Source organism: Ursus maritimus (assembly GCF_017311325.1).
Source record: "Ursus maritimus isolate PB19 chromosome X unlocalized genomic scaffold, ASM1731132v1 scaffold_X1, whole genome shotgun sequence".
Classification (NCBI taxonomy): Eukaryota; Metazoa; Chordata; class Mammalia; order Carnivora; family Ursidae; genus Ursus; species Ursus maritimus.
Genome location: NW_024423319.1, coordinates 72166090 through 72187738, shown reverse-complemented (window position 1 = coordinate 72187738; position 21649 = coordinate 72166090). Strand labels below are relative to the sequence as shown.

General features: G+C 38.9%; 1 protein-coding gene across 1 annotated transcript in view; it reads right to left on the bottom strand.

Moving 5' to 3' along the window:
* Positions 1–12304, bottom strand: part of LOC103682605 (ectodysplasin-A) — a 20352-nt gene extending 8048 nt beyond the window's left edge. The window contains exon 1 of the mRNA XM_040631562.1: positions 12211–12304. Within this exon, the coding sequence (XP_040487496.1) occupies positions 12211–12304 (94 nt within the window). The remainder of the gene's footprint in view (positions 1–12210) is intronic.
* Between the last annotated feature and the right edge of the window lie 9345 nt (positions 12305–21649).

Genomic DNA, 21649 nt, shown 5'->3' with positions numbered 1-21649 from the left:
ACACACACACACACACACACACACACACACACTCCCTGTCCCCCTATCCACTTCTATGAATAATTATTTACAGAGCTGGTTTGAAGATATAGAAATAAATGACCCTCAAGGAGCTCAGTCTACTGGGGAAACAGACACAGTCACAGGAAAGTCTAAGTGCCATATTAGTAGTAGGGACAAAATGCTTAAGAGGTCAGAGAAAGTTTCAAAAAGGAGGTTACCTTTCAGCCGAGTCCAAAAGATTAGAATTACCAAGTGGCCAGTCCCATGGGTCACTTTTTTGAATTGAGAATTGGGCTATCGTTGAAGAGTGTGGATTTCATGTCTACTGCCCAGTTTGGAGGACTTGATGCAGATGAGGAGAGGGAGCTAGGAGGACAGCCTGACCTTGGGAATGATATCAACACCAGGAAGATTTCCTATAGAAGCAGGGATGTACAGGAACTAGGGGTTGGTATAGAGGTGGAGGTAGCTGGGAATGAGGAATTTGGGAAGGAATTTGGGAGATGAGAGGTGGGGGGCATGAGGGAGGGAGGGAGGGGGAGAGAGAGAGAGATTGAAGGAAAGAAAAGGGGAGGTAGAGAGTAGAAAAAGCTGAGGAGGCAGCTGGCAGGATTTGCTTTCTCAGCTGACCTCTCTAAACCCTATTTTTAAACATCTCTGGGAAAGGCAATTCTGTAAACTCCCTTGGTAACATGTTCCTGTGTTTATCACCCCCTCACTGCTAGGAAGTTCTTCCATATATTTCACTGAAATCCCTCCTGTGGCAATTTAAGCTTTTATTCTATTCTTTGTGTAGAGAGAGAAGAATAGTTATCATCATACACATAATAACCCTCATATGCCCGTAGACATTAAGTCACCTATCAACCTCCATTTCTATTGGCTAAATAACCCGGCTTCCCAGCATCTTTCCTCTGAGGTCCTATTCTCCAATGTATTATTAATTAAGCCAACCAGCTCTTCCCCTTTGCTTCCTCGCTATCCTTCCAGAACAATCCTGGCCCTTCTATTCCATATTCCCGTCCTTCCAACATTCCCACCAGGATGTAGCTATTTGACTGAGTCATAACTGAGGACTTGTACAAAAACCCTCAGCTCCCGTTTACTTCCTCTGCTCTGTGCAGTCTAATTCACGCACTGCAGGTGGCCACAGAGGGGGTGTCTTCTTCCCTTCACTACTTTCTCACAATTTCTGGAAATCCCAGGAATAGAAAGAAGGCTTTGACCAGACTCCATGACAGTATCTCCACCTGCGGTACTTTCTTAGTTTTAAATGTAACCCTCTTAAGTCTCACTTAAATACTCCTTAACGACTCTGACTCCTTGCTTCCCAGACTCTTAGGCAGGAGAATCCTGACCTGATTTATCAGGCCCTCCTTTAAAAATAATGCCTCATGTTCCAAAAACTCAATCCCCATGGCAATGCCATTCAAGAGGCCAGTTGTCCATGTCTAACCACATCTGCGTTTGCTATGAAACAATGGGGTCACTGTGGGGCTCCTTCCCAGGAGACTCCCTGTAGCCTTAAAGACCTAGAGGCAGGAAGGAGCTTTAGCATTTTCCCTGCACGTAGCAGCAGCAAAAGGTTGGATCTGCCCAGTTTCTAGATTAGCCAATTTCGAGATGCTGAACAGGAAAACCATCTCTCTTCAGATTTGGGCAGCTTCCAAGTCAGGCTTATTCAGTGCCCAAGTTTCAATTCCAGCTAGTGCAGTGGAAAGAACACAAAATCTGTAGTCAGGAGATAAGGCTGTAAGCCCCAGCTCTGCCACGGATGCACTTTGGGCAAATCCCTTTCTCTCCTTGAGCCTTAGTTTCTCCATTGGTGAAATGAAGAGTTTGGCCTTGATGATTTCTCTAAGTTTCCTCCCAAGCTTGAGGTTACGTAAGGAAGACTGACTTAACCCTGTCAGTCAGGAAACTACCCTAGCCTGGTTGTAAGGTTTGCTTCTCCCTCATTGTTCTCCCTCATTGTTCTCTATTCTCCCTCATCTTCCTCTGTGTCTATATAGAGGAAGGTGCATATTAGACTGTTCTACGTCCCAGAATTTCCAGGCCTAACTGATTTTGAAGCTAGACGGTGTTCTGTGGGTAGTACAAATTTCAGTGTCAAGACTGCGACTCTCCTGTGATTGCTAATGTAATTTTGGAAGACTTATAGCCAGAAACTCCTCTAGTCAAAGAGAATAATGGTTGCAGCGTAAACAGAGGATGTTCACTTATGAAAATGTTAGAAGGCATTTGGGAAAAAGCCCCTGCTGTGCTCTCGTTTTTGCAGCTGGTCCTCTTTGCTCCTCTGTAACTAGGTTTAGGCAAGTGTGCATACTTACAGAAAGATGGCCCAGAGAGGAACCTGTACAAAATGACCCCTGGACAAGAGGATGACTTTAGAGGACTGAATTCCTTCTCCAGATTTCCTGACTATAACAGAACACTTCATGATACAAAAGCCCAGAGACTTCTCTACTTAGAACACTATCCAGTGCAGTCTTAGATGATAGAATGTTCACATTCTTTTCAAAGCTAAACTTCATGAAATGGGCATTTCCCTAACCTTTTAGTGAAGGCCAAACTGTTGAAAGAACAAATAAAAACAAGTGAATGAAAGTGAGGGCAGGGGGAGGGGGAGGGAAGGAGAGGGAGAGAAAGGGAATGAACATGAGCAAGTTAGTTGTAGGAGGGGACAATTCCATTAAAGATGGAAATAAAATGAACAACTCAATTTACCTCTTCAGGCATGTGCCTATTCACTGTGTCCAAGGAAATCTGTATTAAATGGCTTCTAAATCACTTTCAGTCAAAGTAAATGTTTAAGGTCTATGTGAATTCTCCTTCTAATAATGGCCCATATACAAGGAAGCAGTGCCGGGCAGTGATCTGAGTCCCTGCCAGAGGCATTGGACTCTCTGAATTGTAATTACGGGGCTTCTAGCCTAGACAATTGTCTTCTGATGCTACTAGCAAGTATGTTCTCTCAGTGCTCACTTGTTGGACAACACTACAACTGGGGGCCATTCCCCACCACACACACTTTGGTACATCATTAGCCTACTTGCTGTTCCCCCAAACAGGCCATGTTCTTTCATGCTTCTGAGGGATTTGAGTATGCTATTCCCTTTGCTGGAATGTCCTTCCCCCTCCTTTCCCCCCCATCCTTCAAAGCACAGGTAATACTTTTTTTTCCCTAAGATGTGGTTCCTCACTCCCCCAGGGAGAACCACTTGCTTTTTCTCTGTGTTCCCACAGCACGCTGTTCATGCTTCAATGATAGCATTTTTGGTACTGCACTGCAATTATTTGTGTGCACTTTCACTATTCCAGCTACACTGGGAGATTTTTGAGGGCAGGCACCACTTTTCTTTATCTCAGTATCTCTATTCCTGACAAATATAAGATGCTTATTCATTGTCTAGTGAATGAGTGAAAAGAAAAAACCTAGTAGCTATAATTAGAAAGTGTTCCCAAGTCTACCTATTAAGAAGGGAAGTCATCCCTGGGCTTGTTTAGGAACAGAGGGTGTCCTTGTCAAAGCCAGATGAGACTTCTAGGTTTATTACCATTTCCATTTTAAAGTGGATGTGACAAAAGTTTAAAACTACATGCTTGATAGAGTAATCAAAACAGGATGGTACTGGCACAAAAACAGACACATAGAGCACTAGAACACAATAGAAAACCCAGAAATGAACCCACAATTATATGGAGAAGCAGGAAAAAAAAAGCAGGAGAAGCTTTGAGAAAGCAGGAAAAAAATATCCAATCAGAAAGAGACAGTCTCTTCAACAAATAGTGTGGGGAAAACTGGACAGCAATATGCATAAGAATGAAACTGGACTACTTTCTTACACCATACACAAAAATTAATTCAAAATGGATTAAAGACTTAAACGTGAGACCTGAAACCATAAAAATCTTAGAAGACAATACAGGCAGTAACTGCTTTGACATTGGCCACAGCAATATCTCTCTAGATATGTCTCCTGAGGCAAGGGAAACAAAACAAAAAATACACTATTGGAACTACATCATAATAAAAAGTTCTGCAAAGCAAAGGAAACAATCAACAAAACTAAAAGGCAACCTACAGAGTGGGAGAAGATATTTGCAAATGACCTATCTGATAAAGGGTTAGTATCCAAAGATACTGTGAAGAACTTATCAAACTCAACACCCAAAAAATGAATAATCTAGTTAAGAAATGGGCAGAAGACATGAATAGACACTTTTACAAAGAAGACATACAGATGGCCAACAGACACACGAAAGGATGCTCAACATCACTTATCATCAGGAAATGCAAATCAAAACAGTAATGAGATATCATTTCACACCTGTCAGAATGGCTAACATCAACAACACAAGAAATAATAGGTATTGGCTGGTGAGGATGTGGAGAAAAGGGAACCCTCTTGCACTGTTGGTGGGAATGCAAACTGGTGCAGCCACTGTGGAAAATATTATGGAGGTTCCTCAAAAAGTTAAAAATAGAACTACTCTATGATCCAGCAATTGCACTACTAGATATTTACCACACACACACACACACACACACACACACACGAATATTGCTCAGCCATAAAAATGCATCCATTGCAACAACATGGATGGAGGTAGAGAGTATTATGGTAAGTGAAATAAGTCAGAAAGACAAATACCATAGGATTTCACTTATATGTGGAATTTAAGAAAAAAATGAGCAAATGGGGAGAGAGAGAGAGAGAGAGAGAGAGAGAGAGAGAGAATGAAATCAAGAAACACTCTTAACTGTAGTCAACAAACTGATGGTTACCAGAAGGGAGGGGGTGGGAGAATGAGTTAAATAGGTGGTGGATATTAAGGAGGGCACTTGTCATGATGAGCACTGGGTGATGTATGGAATTGTTGAATAACTATATTGTACACCTGAAACGAATATGACACTGTATGTTAACTAACTGGAATTAAAATAAAAATTTAAAAAAGGAAAAAAGAAAAAGAAATGATCTATCAAGCTACAAAAAGACACGGAGGAACTTAAATGCGTATTACTAAGTGAAAGAAGCCAATCTCAAAAGGCTACATACTGATATTTGGGAAAAGGCAAAACTAAAAACACAATAGAAAGATCATTGGTGGATGCCTGGGTGGCTCAGTTGGTTTAACATCTGTCTTTGGCTCAAGTCATGATCTCAGGGTCCTGGGACTGAGTCCCTTATCAGGCTCCTTGCTCAGTGAGGAGCCCGCTTCTCCCTCTGCCTGCCACTTCCCCTGTTTGTGCGTGTGCACTCTCTCTGACAAATAAATGAAATCTTAAAAAAAAAAAGAAAGATCAGTGGTTGCCAGGGGTTGGGGGAGGCAATGATGAATAGGCAAAGCAGAGAGGATTTTTAGGGCAGTGAAACTATTCCGTAAATACTGTAATCTATGGGAGTCTATGTCATATATTTGTCAAAACCGATAGAGTGTACATCATCAAGATGAAGCCTAATGTTAACTATGTACTTTGAGTGATAATGATATGTCAATGGAGGTTCATCAGTTATAACAAATGTACTATTCTGGTGCAAGATGTTGATGGTGGGGGAGGCTGTCCATGTGTGGGGCAGGGAATATATGGGAACACTCTGTACTTTCCCCTCAATTTTGTTGTGAACCTAAAACTGCTCTTAAAAAAACAAGCTAATAGAAAAAAACCTACATGTTTGTTATTTTTTAATAATAACTTTTAATTATGTTATATTAGTCACCATACAGTACATCCTTAGTTTCTGATGTAGTTTTCCATGATTCATTATTTGCATGTAACACCCAGTGCTCCATGCAATATGTGCCCTCCTTACTACCCATCACTGCCCTATCCCAATTCCCTACCCCCTCCCCTCTGAAGCCCTCAGTTTGTTACCCAGAGTTCATAGTCTCTCGTGGTTCATTCCCCCTTCTGCTTACCCCCCCTTCATTCTTCCCTTCCTTCTCCTACCAATCTCCCTGCTGTTTCTTATGTTCCACAAATGAGTGAAACCATAATAATTGTCTTTCTCTGCTTGACTTATTTCACTTAGCATAATCTCCTCCAGTCCTGTCCATGTTGTTGCAAATGTTGGGTAATCGTTCTTTCTGATGGCTGAGAAATATTCCATTGTATATATGGCCCACATCTTCTTTATCCATTCGTCTTTTGAAGGGCATCTCGGCTCCTTCCACAATATAGCTATTGTGGACAATGCTGCTATGAACATTGGGTGCATATGGCCTTCTCTTTCACACAATCTAGGTATTTGGGTAAATACGCAGTAGTGCAAATGGCTGAGACAGGAGAGCCTAGACTTAACTTTGAGGGAACCCTCCACACTGTTTTCCAAAGTGGCTGTACCGACTTGCATTCCCACCAACAGTGTGGAGCAGGACCTCCCTTTCTCCACATCCTCCTCCAAACATTTGTTGGTTCTTTGCCTTTTAATTTTTACGTACATTCTAAACTGGTAAAGTGGTGTATCAATCAATAGAGTTTGATTTGGAATTTCCCGACAGGCTAATCGATTTTAACATTTTTTCATGTGTCTGGTTAGCCATTTGTCATTCGTTCATCTGAAGTAGCCCAAAGTGTCTGCTTCATATCATTTGCATTTTTTTGATTTGATTTATGTTTTGTTTCTCATGTATTGAGCTTGAGGTCTTGTAGATCTTGGATACCAGTCTTTTATCTGTAGTGTCATTTGCAAACATCTTCCCCCACTTCCGTGGGCTGTGCTTAGTGCTTATTTTGATCGTTTCACAGCTGAAAGCTTTTTGATCTTGATTGGAAGTCCCACAGGTTCATTTTTCTTGTTCTCTGCGTTTCCTTAGGAGATGTGTCATAGAAAAGAATTTGCTGTGGCTGATGTCAAAGAGGTTACGAGCCTATGTTCTCTCTATGATTTTGATGGATTCCTGTCTCACATTGAGGCTCTTTCATCTATTTGGAGTTTATCTTTGTGTATGGGTGAGAGAGTGGTCAAAAGCTTCATGCTCGTTTGCATGTAGCGTACTCTTTTCCCAGCACCATTTATTGGAAGAGCTACTGTCTTTTTCCTCACTGGATTTTTTCCTGCTTTGGGTCAAAGATTGGCAGTTGCCCATAGAAGGCGCGTAAGGGTCCAGTTGTCTGGGTCTACTATTCTGTTCCATTGGTCTGTGTGTCGTTTTTGTGCTGCAGGTCCATGCCTGTCTTTGGGATCACAGCTTTGTAGTATAGCTTTGAAATCAGAATGTGATGCCCCCAGCTTTGTTTTTCCTTTTGAACAATTCCCATAGCATCTGGACCTTCGTTCCATGGACCAAATTTAAGTGAGGCTAAGTTTGTTCCAGTTTTGAAAATGTGCATTGGTATTTCTGACTCGGGATGGCATTGAAACGGTGGTGAGATTATGTTCTGGTAGATAGACATTTTGAAACTATGTTATTCTTCCGATCCATGAGCATGGAATGCTTTTCCATCTTTTTGTGTCTTCTTCAAGTGTCTTTTCTTAAGCAGTGATCTGAAGCTTTCTAGTAATATAGCATCGTTACTCTCTCGTTAAGTCCGAGATATCGTATGATTTTTGGTGCTATTGTAAATGGAATCAATTCCTTAGATTTCTTGCTTCAGTCTCATTGTTCTGTATAGAAATGCAACTGATTTCTGAGTCATTGATTTAGGTATCTTGCTTCACATTACAGAATTGCTCTATGTTTCTAGTAATTTGGGGTGTGAGCTTGGGTTTTTTCCGATATAGAGTATGCATGTCATCTGAAATGATCAGTTTGACTCTTTCTTGCCATTTGAATATCCTTATTCTTTTTGCTTGCCTTCGATTGCTGTGCAAAAGGACTCTCTATAGTTACTATGTTGAATATAAATGAAGAGAAAGTGGGCATCCTTGTCGTGTTCCCGGGATCAGTAGGGAAAGGTCTTTCAGATTTTCCCCATTGGGAATGATATCACTTTTCATGGGCTTTTCATAGATGGTTTTTATGAGGTTGAGGAATGTACCTCTATCCCTACACTCTGAAGGGTTTTAATCAGGAAAGGATGCTGTATTTTGTCAAATGCTTTTTCGTATCAAGTAGAATGCGCGTATCCCATTCTTTGTCTTCTTAGTGATCTTGTAACTGATCGACGCGAATAGTTGAAGCACCCTTAGCAGCCCTAGGGGATGAACCCCATTGGTCATGATGATAATCCTTTTAATGTACTGTTGATCCTATATAAGATCTTGTTGAGAATTTTCGCATCCATATTCATCAGGAAATCGTGTAATTCTCCTTTTTGATGGGTCTTTGCCTGATGGGGGATCATACAAGGTAATACTGGCTGCCATAGAATGAGTTTGTTCGTTCCTTCCTTTCTGTTTCTGCTTTTTTGAAACAGCTTCAGGAGAATAGGTATTATTTCTTCTTTTGAATGTTTGTAGAATTCCTCCAGGAATCGTCATGGGCCCTGGACTCTTAGTTTTGGAAGGCGTTTTTGATCACTGCTTCAACTCTTCATGATTCCAAGTCTGTTTAGATAATCAATTTCTTCCGTTTCCAGTCTTGTAGTTCGGTGTTCTCCAGGAAGCGATAATCCAGTTCTTTCAGGTTGAGCTTAATTTATTGGCATAAGCAAGTGTGGATAAGTAGTTTAATGATTGTTTCTATTTCCTTGGTGTTAGTCGTGATCTCTCCCCTTTCATTCATAATTTTATTACTTTGGGTCCTTTTTCTATTCTTTTGAATAAGTCTGGCCAGTGGCTTATCAATCTTATTGATTCTTTCAAAGAACCAGCTTCTAGTTCTGTTGATCTGCTCTATTGTATTTCTGGTTTCTAATTCATTGATCTCTGCTCTAATCTTGATCACCTGCCTTCTCGTGTGTGGGTTAGGCCTGTTCTTCTGTTCCAGCTCCAGCTTCTTGAGGTGAAAATATAAAAACTGCATTTTAGATTTTTCTATTCTCTTGAGTAAGGCTTGGAAGGCTATGTATTTTCCCCTTAGGACTGCCTTTGCAGTGTCCTATAGGTTTTGGACCGATGTGTTTTCATTTTCATTGGGCTCCAAAAATTGTTTAAACTGATTTTTAATTTCCTGGTTTACCCAATCATTCTTGAGCAGGATGGTTCTTAGTTTCCAAGTGTTTGAGTTTCTTCCAAATTTTTCCTTGTGATTGAGTTCCAGTCAAAGCATTGTGGTCTAAGAATATGCAGGGAATAATCTCAGTCTTTTGGTATCAGTTGAGACCTGTTTTGTGACCCAGTATATGGTCTATTCTGGAGAAAGTTCTGTGTGCATTTGAGAAGAATGAGTATTCTGTTGTTTTAGGGTGGGATGTTCTGTATATATCTATGAAGTCCATCTGTTCCAATGTGTCATTCAAAGCTCTTGTTTCTTTGTTGGTCTTCTGCTTACATGATCTGTCTATTTCTGATAGTGGAGTGTTGAGGTCCCCTACTATTAACATATTTTTATCTATATGTCTCTTTATTCTGGTTAAGAGTTGGCTTGTGTATCTAGCTACTCCCCTGTTGGGGGTGTAGATATTTATAATTGTCATACCTGCTTGTTGGATACATCCTTTAAGAATAATATAGTGTCCTTCTGTATCTCTAACTACAGTCTTTAGTTTAAAACCTAATCTGTGATATTACTACCCCAGCTTTCTTTTGAGGTCCATTGGCATGAAAAATGGTTCTCCATCCCTTCACTTTCAGTCTGGATGTATCTTTAGGTTTAAAATGAGTCTCTTGTAGACAGCAAATGGATGGGTCATGTCTTTTTATCTAATCTGTAACCCTGTGGCGAAAAAACTGCATGTTTAAAAATCAAATTTACTTTCTTAAATACATAATATCTTGGTGAATGTCCAGGCCAAATGGAGAAAGTTTTCCTCATTGACCCCAGCTCTCTGGCTATTTTCCAACTTTGCTCAGATCAGGTCCTTAGGAGGTCAGGCCATTCCTCAGCGTCTTTACAACAGGGACGTAGGTTTTCCATGTGGGCCATGGTACCACAAGCCACCAAAGTACCCTAGTGCTCGGAGAAGTGGTGGGCAGCCGCTGAAGCCAGTCTTTTTGGTCTAATCTGGAATCGATAATCTACTGTATAAAGTTCTAGAAATCTAACAGAATCATTTTACTTAAAGCATTTTATTTTTTTAATTTTTTAAAGGATTTTATTTATTTATTTGAGAGAGAGAGAGAGAGAGAGCAGGATCTTGGGGGAGGGGCAGAGGAAGAGGGAGAAGCAGACTCCCTGCTCAGTGGGGAGCTAGTTGCAGGGCTTGATCCCAGGACCCCAGGATCATGACCTGAGCCAGAGGCAGACACTTAACAAACTGAGCCACCCAGGTGCCTCTACTTAAAGCATTTTAATGAAAAATCATTAATTTCACTTTGTTTTCTTTCCAAGTCAGAACACAAGAACAAATAGTTACTTAAAACTGGTTTTGTAGTTGGTTTCTCTTTTTAGTCCTAAGGAGTGGACCATATTGCCTAATTCTGTCTTTTGGAACTTGTTCTGTTTTTGGGCTCTCCTCTGCAAGTATGCAAGTGCTTGTACAAACTCTTGGTCCAGTGCTGTTGCAAGTATATCCGAAACATACTGACCCAACAATGGCACAATGGATCTGCTCAACCAGAAGCTTCTTTGAAAAGACCAAAAGATCAGGGCATTCCTTCAGCTTTCAGTTTCCATCATGGAGAAAATAACATTGAAACCCCAAAGTAAGAAATACCTTCCCTGACTATCTAAGGCATAGGATGGGGATAGCTTTAAGGCCAAGAATAGGGTACTGACATCTCTCAGGATAGTATACCTACCTAGTCCCCACAAGCTGTCTTAGGACTTAATTTATACGTGATCACTGATTTGATAAAAGAGGGTAAAGAAAGGAAAAAGGAGAAGGACAGGGGAAAGAGTAAGGAAGAATGAAGGAAAGAGATGTAAATTTAATTGTACAGAAGAGGGAGCAAGAAAGAAAAATAAAAACTTTCATATGCTGCTAGAGAAGCAATTTCATGGGTCATCACTGAAAAACAATCTCTGTTTCTTGTTTCATAGAAGCTACCATGCTCAAGGAGGTCACAGGTGATTGAATAAAACAATGGACAACCAGCATTGAATGAATATATAAAAGTCCTACTCTGTTGGTTTTTTTCCTTCCAATTTTAGAAAAGACATGAGAGCAGTTTTATAAAATCAGGAGCTTGACTTACCCTTTTTCTTGTTTTTAACTGGACCTGTTAAAAAAGAAAATGGAAAATTAAGTCACTGGAAATTAACAGAAAATATGTATTCTCCAAGACAGTCATAGGAGAAACTCCCAAGACACTGCAGATTTTGAGGGAAACACAACCAAGGGTCAGGTCATTGGCAAGGTATCTCCCAACTATCAGACCTCTCCAGTCTGTTTCTGTTCTTTGACTGTTGTAACAAAAACGTTACAAGAAAGATTCTTCCTTAGAAAACTCTTTCAGTCTCAGTCTTTGCAGTGAAGGAATGGGTACTTCTTCGTAGAGATGAAATGCCCATAAACGCAGGACTCAACAACCTTAGGACGGCATTCCATTAATTCTGTGAGTCCTGAGATTGAAGAGTCATGCATTCAGGTGAAGAACTGATATGAAGTTTCCTGCATTGAAACTGAATGGAAAAGAGGGTCATTTTCATGGGAGGAGCAGAAGCAGCAGCAGTCGACTTTTTTAGTCACTTATTGTGATTTAAATTGTTAGTTATTAAAACAGTGCGACCATAATACATTCATATGGATACCACATGCACTCCCATTGTAATTGACTATAAGTTAACAGACACTTTAAAAGAGGTGTCAACAGTTTCACTGACAATGAAATCACAAGCATTTTCTTGGAAATTACTTCTAAAGAAAACAATTCTAATCAATCGAGGACACTCTAATCAAGGCTTTTGTTACATGGATAGGTGACAACCACTCCCCATACACACACAATTTAGGTATCTCCCACACATGTTTTCCCCTCCTGGGGACCCAATTCTCTTCATTCTGTAGGTGGATTTGATTTTCTTTAGATACAGGTGTTTAAAATCTGTTCCAAACTGCCATGAAGACAGTAATGGACATTAAACCATTTTCAGTGTCCTCAGGAGCTTACAAAAAGAACACCAAGCATTTGCATATTGTTTTATAACCTATAAAACCTACTTATTTCCATTTATCATCTCATTTTATCCTTTCAACAAGCCTAGAATGATCTTTACCTATAAAAGTAGGCTCAATGAGAGGCAGGCTCAATCTGAAGTCAACAAAGTCTCTCACCTGGAGGGCTGCCAGTTTGGCCATCAGAGCTTGCATAGGTCCCTTGAAAACCAATGTCTGTGTAGACTTCCTTTGCAAAATAATTTTATTTTTGTAATTTCCCTGCTAAATTTCATGTGTCACAGTAGGTATTATTATGTGCATGGGATGTTTTAGGTTGGGTTCAGCAACCTGCCACACTTAAGGTCCTAAGTCCCCATTCTTTTATCCTCGTTTTTCCTTTTTCTTCCCTTCAGTCTTTCTTCTTCTTTCTTTGCTGCTTATCCTTTATGTTTTTAATGGCATTGAGAGTTCTCGATAATGTGCATGGAGGTTCTGGCAAGGAAGCACAGCTGCACAAATACTACATGAGAAGGGCCACCTCTTTGACCAAAAAAAGCTATTTGAAGAAGGGTTTACATGGAAAGGCCTGGCCCCATCAGCCAGCTACCAGCCAGCAAGTCAGCCACCTCTGCCTGGCAGAGCAGTGGGGTGGTAGCCAGTGCAGCAACACTGCACTCATAGACAAGTTGTGCTAGCCCTGGACAAGTTTCTGACCATTTCAGCTGCATAAAGGGTTAGGACTGTAACATCACACTTCAAAGCAGGTTTTGAGGAAATCAGACCTTCACAAGCAACCAGTCTTCACCAAGCATGCCTATGGAAGGTAGCAAGATAAATAATGAAACACAACTCTATCCTAAAAGAACTTGCAGTTGGATACAAAAATATTAAAGAGGGGAGACATGGAATTATATTGACTATTTGAGAGAAAACAAACAAACAAACCAACCCAACCTTCCAGGAAAAAGTTTGACTTAAATCAACAACTGAAAAGAGGGAAAGGGAAGTAAAAAAAATTTTTTTTAAACTTCTGTTGTGTTTATATCAGGAACCAGCCCATTGTACATATATAAATGCATGCATACATACATACATAAAAAGGGGAAGCAAGAAGGAAAAATTTATTTTTTAAACAAAACTATTTTTATTTCATTCTTTTTTTTTTCAGTGATTCTTATTTTTAATTGAAGTGTAGTTGACACACAATGTTACATTAGTTTCAGGTGTATAACATAGTGATTCAACAATTCTATATTATGTTATGTTATGCTCACCACAAGTGTAGCTACCATCTGTCCCCATACACTGCTATTACAATATTATTGACTATATTCCCTATGCTGTATCTTTTACCCCCATAACTTATTCATTCCATAAAGGAAGCCTGTATCTCCCACTCCCTTCACCCGCACTGCTCATCTCTCTATCCCTCTCACCTTTGTCAACTCTCACCTTGTTTTCTGTATTTATAGCTTTGATTCTGCTTTTTGTTTGTTTATTCATTTGTTTTACTTTTTGGATTCCATATGTAAGTTAAATCATATGGTATTTATCTTTCTTTGTCTGACTTGTATCACTTAGCATTTATACCTTCTAGATCCATCAATGTTGTCACAAATTGCAGGATCTCTTTTTTTTCTGGCTGAGTAATATTCCATTATACACACACACACACACACACACACACACACACACACACACACATCTTCTTTACCCATATCATCTATTGATGGACACCTGGGCTGCTTCCATATCTTGGCTACTATAAACAATGCTGCAATAAACATAGGAGTTTTTGAATTTGTGTTTTCACTTACTTTGGGTAAATACCCAGTAGTAGAATTGCTGGATTATATGTTATTTCTATTTTTAATTTTCTGAGGAAACTCTTTACTGTTTTCCATAGTGGCTACATCAATTTACATTCCCACCAACAGAGTACAGGTTTCTCTCCTCTTTCCCAACACCATTTGTTGAAGACACTTGTCTTGTAGTTTTAAATTGTTTTTCTTTGTCACCATATTTTGCCATTTTAATTTTAATATGTCTTGGGTGGATCTGCTTTTGTTGATTTTGTTGGGGTTCTCTGTGCCTCCTGGATCTGGATATCTGTTCACTTCCCCAGATTAGGGAAGTTTTCAGCTATTATCTCTTCACATATATTTTCTGCCCCCCCCTCCTCTCTCTTTTTCTTCTGGGACTCCTATGATGCAAATGTTATTACATTTAGTGGAGTCACTGAATTCCCTAAATCTATTCTTGTTACTCATAATTATTTTTCTCTCTTTTTTTCAGCTTGATTACTTTCCATTATCTCTTTTAGGTCATTAATTTGTTCCTCTGCTTCTTCCAGCCTGCTGTTCATTCCATCAAGTGTGTTTCTCATTTTGTTTATTGAGCCCTTTATGTCTGCTATGTTATCCCTTATCTCTGTGTTAAGAGTCTAACTCATGTCTTTCACTCTTTTCTCAAGTCCAGAGAGTATCCTTATGTTCACTGCTTTAAATTCTCTATCAGGCATATTACTTATATTTGTTTCACTTAGATCTGGGGACTTGTCCTTGTCCTGTTCTTTCATTTGGGACACATTCCTAACTCTTCTCATTTTGTCTAAGCCTCCGTGCCTGCTTCTCTGTGCTAGGAAAGTCAGCTATTTTTCCTTTTGTTGACAGTAATGGCCTTATTAAGAAGAGGACTTGTACCCTGCAGTGTAGTGTCTCCTGCTCCCCAGGACCTGGCACTGCAGGGAGAATCTCCAATGTATGCTGCATGGTGCTCGGCAGTTGTGTCTTGGTTGCTTTACACTTCAGGGCAGCCATGTGCAGAGGATGTCCTTGCCTAGTGTGGGCAATGTTTGGTCCCTGGCCTGAATGTGGTGGGTTTTAACTAGGTATGCTTGGTCTACTTGTGAAATGAGACCTGTCACTACTGCTGCTGGAACTGAGGTTCTGCAAAACTCCTGGGTCAGGAGACATGGTGTGGGCAGGGGTTTGGGCTGGTCTTCTGGGGGAGGGAGCCCTCCATGCTGGGACTGAGGCAAGTGTGACTAGGAAGTGTGTTCCACTGGAGCACGAGGGTTGGGGCTTGGTGTAAGCAACTTAGGTAGTGAGTATCCATTCTGCCCTGGTTCCTGCAGGTGGGTCTGTGTTTATGCTGAGGGGTGGGGAGGGAAATGGTGCCTTCCAGTTCCTTTGTTCGTGGAGGGGTATCTCCATTAATGCTACCTCTCTGGGACATGATCTGAGAAAACAACCTCCCCACTGTGTGCCCTAGGTGCTTTTCGGATTGCTGTTTCCACGCTGTATGTCTGCAGGCTGTTTGCCCTGCCTTCTCTCTAAGAGCAGCTCCAATGCCTCTGGGGTCTCCCTGAGCAAGCCAGTCACCTTTAGAACTCCAGGCTTTAAGCCCCGCTGGTTGCAAGAACTCATAAAATTTGGCCCAGCTCACTTTACAAGCCAATTGCTAGGGGGATTCACTTTCTCCTTGCATTCGCCTGTATGTTATTTTGTCCCTTGCCATTCTTGGCAACTGTGGCTCCCTCCCCATTGCAGCAGCCATGGTCTGTTTCTCTCCTCCACCATGTCTTTGCACTTCCTACCTTCTTCAATGTGGCCTCTTCTCTCCCTTTAGTTGTGGAGTTTGTTCTGTCAGTCTTCAGGTTGATTTATGGGGTATTTAGGATGATTTGATAGTCATCTACTTGTGTTCATAGGATGAGGTGAGCCTAGGGTCCTCCTACTCTGCTGCCATCTTCTTGGACTCCAAGTTGTATAAGTTCCTTAAATATTTTGGATATTAATTCCTTATCAGATATATAATTTGCAAATATCTTCACTAGTTTGCCTTTTTATTTTGTTTTTTATTTGCTATGCAAAAGTTTTTTATTTTCATGTAGTCCCAGTCGTTTACTTTTGCTTTTGTTTCCCTTGCCTGAGGAGACATAGCCATAAATATGTTGCTAAGGCTGATATCCAAAAATGTACTGCTTATATTTTCCTTTAGGAGCTCTATGGTTTCAAGCCTCACATTTAAGGGTGATGGGTATTAAGGAGGGCACATGTTGTGATGTGCGCTGCGTGTTATATGTAACTAACGAATCATTGAACACTACATCAAAAACTAATGATGTACTATACAGTGGCTAACTGAACAAACAAAGAAAAAGCCTCACATATAGGTCTTTAATCCATTTCAAGTTTATTTTTTGTGTGTGGTATAAGAAAGAGGTCCAGTTTCATTCTTTTGCATGTAGCTGTCTAGTTTTTCCAACATCATTTACTGAAGAGACTGTCTTTCCTCCATTGTATATTCTTGCTTTTTTAAATGTAGCATAGGTTTATTTCTGGGCTTTCTATCCTGTTTCATTGATCTATGTTATCTATTTTTGTGCCAGTGCCATACTGTTTTGATTACTGTAGTTTTGTAATATATCTTGAAATCTGGAATTGTGATACCTCCAGTTTTCTTCTTCTTTCTCAAGATTGCTTTGGCTCTTTGAGGTCTTTTGTGGTTCCATACAAGTTTTAGGATTTTTTTTTGTTCTATTTCTATGAAAAGTGCTATTGGTATTTCGATAGGGATTGCATTATATCTGTAGGTAGTTTGGGTAGTATTGACATTTTAATGTTATTAATTCTTCCAATTCATGAGCATGCTATATCTTTCCATTTGTTTGTGTTGTCTTCAATTTCTTTCACCAATGTCTTAGAGTTTTCAGAATGTAGGTCTTTCACTTCCTTGGTTAAATGTATTCCTAGTAGCTTATTCTTTTTGATGTAATTGTAAATGTAATTGTTTTCTTAATGTCTCTTTGTGCTATTTTATTATTAGTGACTAGCATAACATAATAAAAAATTTTAAAAAAGAAATGCAACAGATTTCTGTGTATTGATTTTGTATCCTGTAACTTTATGGAATTCACTTATAAGTTCTAACAGTTTTTTGGTGGAGTCTTTAGGACTCCATATAGTATCATTTCATCTGCAAATAGTGAAAGTTTTACTTTTTCCTTGCTGATTTGGATGCGTTTTATTTCTTTTTCTTTTCTGATTGCTGCAGCCAGTACTTCCAGTGCTATCTTGAATAAAACTGGTAGGAGTGGACATTCTTGTCTTTTTCCTGATCTTAGAGAAAAAGCTTTCAGTTTTTTACCATTGAGTATGATGTTAGCTGTGCGTTTTTTAATATATGGCCATTATTATGTTTAAGTTATGTTCCCTCTAAGTCTAATTTGTTGAGAGTTTTTAATCATGAATGGATATTGTATTTTGTCAAATGCTTTTACTACACCTACTGATGATCATATGGTTTGTATTCCTCTTCTTGTTAATGTGATTTATCACATTATTGTGATATTGTGATATTGGACCACTCTTTGTATCCCAGGAATAAATCCCACTTGAATGTGGAGAATGATTTTTTAAATGTGCTGCTGAATTTGGTTTACTAATATTTTTTTGAGGATTTTTGCATCCGTGGTCATCAGAAATATTGGCTTGTAGTTTTCTTTCTTTGTATTTGGTCTGCTCAAATTTTCTATTTTTTTCTTACTAGGTTTTGGAAGATTATATATTTTTAGGAATTTATCCATTTCTTCTAGGTTGTCCAAATTTTTGGCATACGACTTTTCATAATATTGTCTTATATTTCTTTCTATTTTGGTAGTGTTAGTTGTTATTTGTATCCTTCATTTTTTATTTTATTTATTTGGTCCTCTTTTTTCTTGATGAGTCTGGCTAAAGGTATATCGATTTTATCTTTTCAAAGAACCAGCTCTTGGCTTCACACCTCTTTTCTACTGTTTTTAAGTCTTTATTTCATTTATTTCTGCTCTAATATATATTTCCTTTCTTCTACTAGCTTTGGGCTTTGTTTGTTCTTTTTCTAGCTCCTTTAGGTGTAAGGTTAGATTGTTTATTTGACATTTTTCTTGTTTCTTGAGGTAGGCCTGTATTGTAAAATTCTCTTTTAGAACTCCTTTTGCTGTCTCCCAAAGATTCTAGACTGTTATGTTTTCATTTTCATTTTCCTCCAGGTGTTTTTATTTCCTCTTTGATTTCTTCATTGACCCATTTGTTTGGCCTCCATGTGTTTGTGGGTTTTTCCCCCATTTTTTTCTTGTAATTGATTTCTAGTTTTATACCATTGTGTTTGGAAAAGATGCTTGATGTGATTTCAGTCTCTTAATGTTATTGAGACCTGTTTTGTGGGATAACATGTGATTTATTCTAGAGAAAGTTCCATACGCACTTGGGAAGAATTTATATTCTGCTGTTTTTGGATGGAGTATTCTGTGTATATCTGTTAGGTCCATCTGGTCTAATGTGTAATTCAAAGCCACTATTTCTTTGTTGATTTCCTATCTGGATGATGTAAGCATGTGTTAAAGTCTCCTACTATCATTGTATTGCTGTCATTTTCTCCCTTTATGTCTGTTAATATTTGCTTTATGTATTTTAGAGGCTCCTATGTTGGGTGAATAGATATTTACAATTGTTATATCCTCTTCAATCCTCTTGTTGGATTGATCCTTTTATCCTTATGTAGTGCCCTTCTTTGCCTCTTGCTACAGTCTTTGTTTTAAAGTCTATTTTAAAGTGTATTTTGTCTGATATAAGCATTGTTACCCTGACTTTTTTTTTTTGCTTCCATTTGCATGGTATTTTTTCCCATCCATTCACTTCCAGTCTATATGTATCTTGAGGTCTGAAGTGAGACTCCTGTGGGCAGCATATAGTTGCATCTTGTTTGAAAAAACAGCTTTAAAACTACCCACAAATAACCAGTATTAACATTTTAATGCATATCTAGAGATTTTTTAAATCATATGTATATGTATTTTTGCAAAACGGGATCAAATAAAAATGTTGTTTGATAACTTTTTTCTATGTCAGTAACTATATTTCTACATTATCATTTTTAATATGGATACATCAGCATTGTAAAGGTAAGTCTTCATATTTTTCCAGTTATTTATGATTTTATTTTTATGTTTAAATCTTTAATTTGGTATAGATTTTAGTATACCATGTGAGATAAAGAGCTAATTAAAATTTTTATTTTTATTGTCCAAAATGATCATGAGATAAAGAGTACTGAGAGCAACAGGGGCTTAAAGCCAGTCCTTTCTCTACTTCAACTTGTGTCACAGAAGGGCTATCAGAGAGCTTCTACTCAGTGGATATTTGGCATATCCCTTGGGAAAAAAATGAGGATGAAAAGGTATAGATAAGATTGTCACTAGACTATATTACATTTCTCACAAATGCTAGTGAGCACATCATCTTTCTTTCTTGTTCTAATATAGCTCGCCAGAGATAGTAAATAATTCTTATGAGTTTTAACATAGACCTCGAAGCCCTGGCTCTATATCCACCATACTCATTTTTTTCACTTGAGACCAACGTAGTTTTCCAGCTTCAGGAGAGAAAATGCCAGGGAACTAGAACTATCCCATGTTAGATATGGGCATCTTGACCCAGAACAAAAGCAGCAAATTCTGTTGAGTTCTACATCCTCTTAGATATATTGATTTATTTTCTCTGTGTACTTCAGAACATTTTTCATACCTATTCAGAGCACTACCACTCTGTTTCTGTGGTAACAGGCTGTATTTCTTTCTTTTTTTTTTTTTTAAAGATTTTATTTATTTATTTGACAGAGACAGCCAGAGAGAGAGGGAACACAAGCAGGGGGAGTGGGAGAGGAAGAAGCAGGCTCATAGCGGAGGAGCCTGATGTGGGGCTCGATCCCACAATGCCAGGATCACGCCCTGAGCTGAAGGCAGACGCTTAACAACTGAGCCACCCAGGCGCCCCCAGGGTGTATTTCTATATCACTCCAATTCCCTCTATTTGTAACCATCATGATTTTGTAGGCAAAACCCACAAAGAGTGGGACAGACAGCTGTCCAGGCCAAGAAGGCTTTGATAGGAGTAAAATTGAGATTTGACAAGTTTTGATCAATGTGAACACGGAATTTGCTATCTGACATTAAGAAGAGGAGGTCTTGTAACAGCATCAGGGCCATGGAGGCCAGCAGCAGTCCCAACCAGATTCTGGTCCTGACTGAAGCACAAACTGATGATAGAGCAAGTGACACTTTTCTTCTGATTCTTCATCTTCTAAGTTAGGGAACATTTTGTATACTTTGTCTTTATTCAAGGACTAGGGTCCTGATGAAGATATTTAGTATAATAACTTTTACATTATTAATAACGAATAGCTAACATTTATTGAATATATATGAGCCTTGCACTGTGGTATTTGCTTTACATACCTCATTTAGGTCTTACAATAATCCAGCAAAGTAGTCTTTATTATTTTATTTTATAGATAAAGAGATGTATTAAATAAATTGCACAAGGTCACACAATCTGTAGGTATTTTAAGATAAGCTGAAACTTCAGAATGATTCATGTTATTCTAGATGTGTTTTGAAAACTTAAAAATAAGTGTATATATTTCCCATTTCTTGTTTGACATGTCAACAGCTTGAAAGTCATCACTCCCATATTCCAAACAAGAAAATAGCTGAACAAACTTAAAATCAACTCTTAGATCCATCAAAGAATTGAGTCACAAGGCAAACTGCTGTTCTGATGGATACAGAGAATCACAGCTTATGAGGAGTAGAAGCTTGGAGCTGGAGCCAGTATCAGTAAGAACACTTTACAGTAAGAACTGTAATTGACAGTTTGCTATAGGCTCAGTGTGAACTAGCTTAAAAGCTTAAAACCTCAAGGGAGTCCAGTCTTAGGTGGGCCACCACACTTTCATGAATTTTACCTTCAAGGGGCCTACCAGGTTCTCATTGTGAAGATTGGAGAAAAGCTCCCTTGTGTTTATGGCAATGGGAGAGGAAAAGTAGCCATTTTAAAATGTACCCAGATTTCTCTGTTCTCCTTAACAAGGACTGCCCTGAAGGAAAATTATTGTATCAGAACATAACTGACTGGGTTTTATCAGAGCCTAACTAACCTGGGGAACAGGAATTACCAAGCTGAGGCACACTAGAAGATTGGGACCTAATCATAGGACTACAGAATGCTTCCGTTCCACTTACATTTTACCACCACATCAACAGGGCTTCTATATAGTAACATCAGATTATAACTTAAAAACCCTGCAAGTTTCAGACTGTACTTAAGGAGTTTCTAGGGACACCCAAAGACAACAAGAGGAGACTAAAACAAAAAAATAAAAGAGGAAATTTTAGCCTCTGACACCACAGCTACAGCAAACAGTAAACACACCCTAGCTCCTAGTCAGATAAACATAAAGTATTACAATATAGGCCTATGTACCTCTATTGCTTTTATCCAGTACATTCTGTCTGGCTTTCAGTCAAAATTTGAAAGGCATACCAGAATGTAAAAAATATAGTCTTAATTAAAAAAATATATATATATAGTCTGAAGAGACAAACCAAGCATTAGAACAAGACTCAGATATGGCAGAGATTTTGGAATTATTAGACCTGGAATTTAAAGTAACTACTATTAATATGCTAAGGGTGTTAATGAAAAACTGAACAACATGCAAGAACAAATGGGTAAT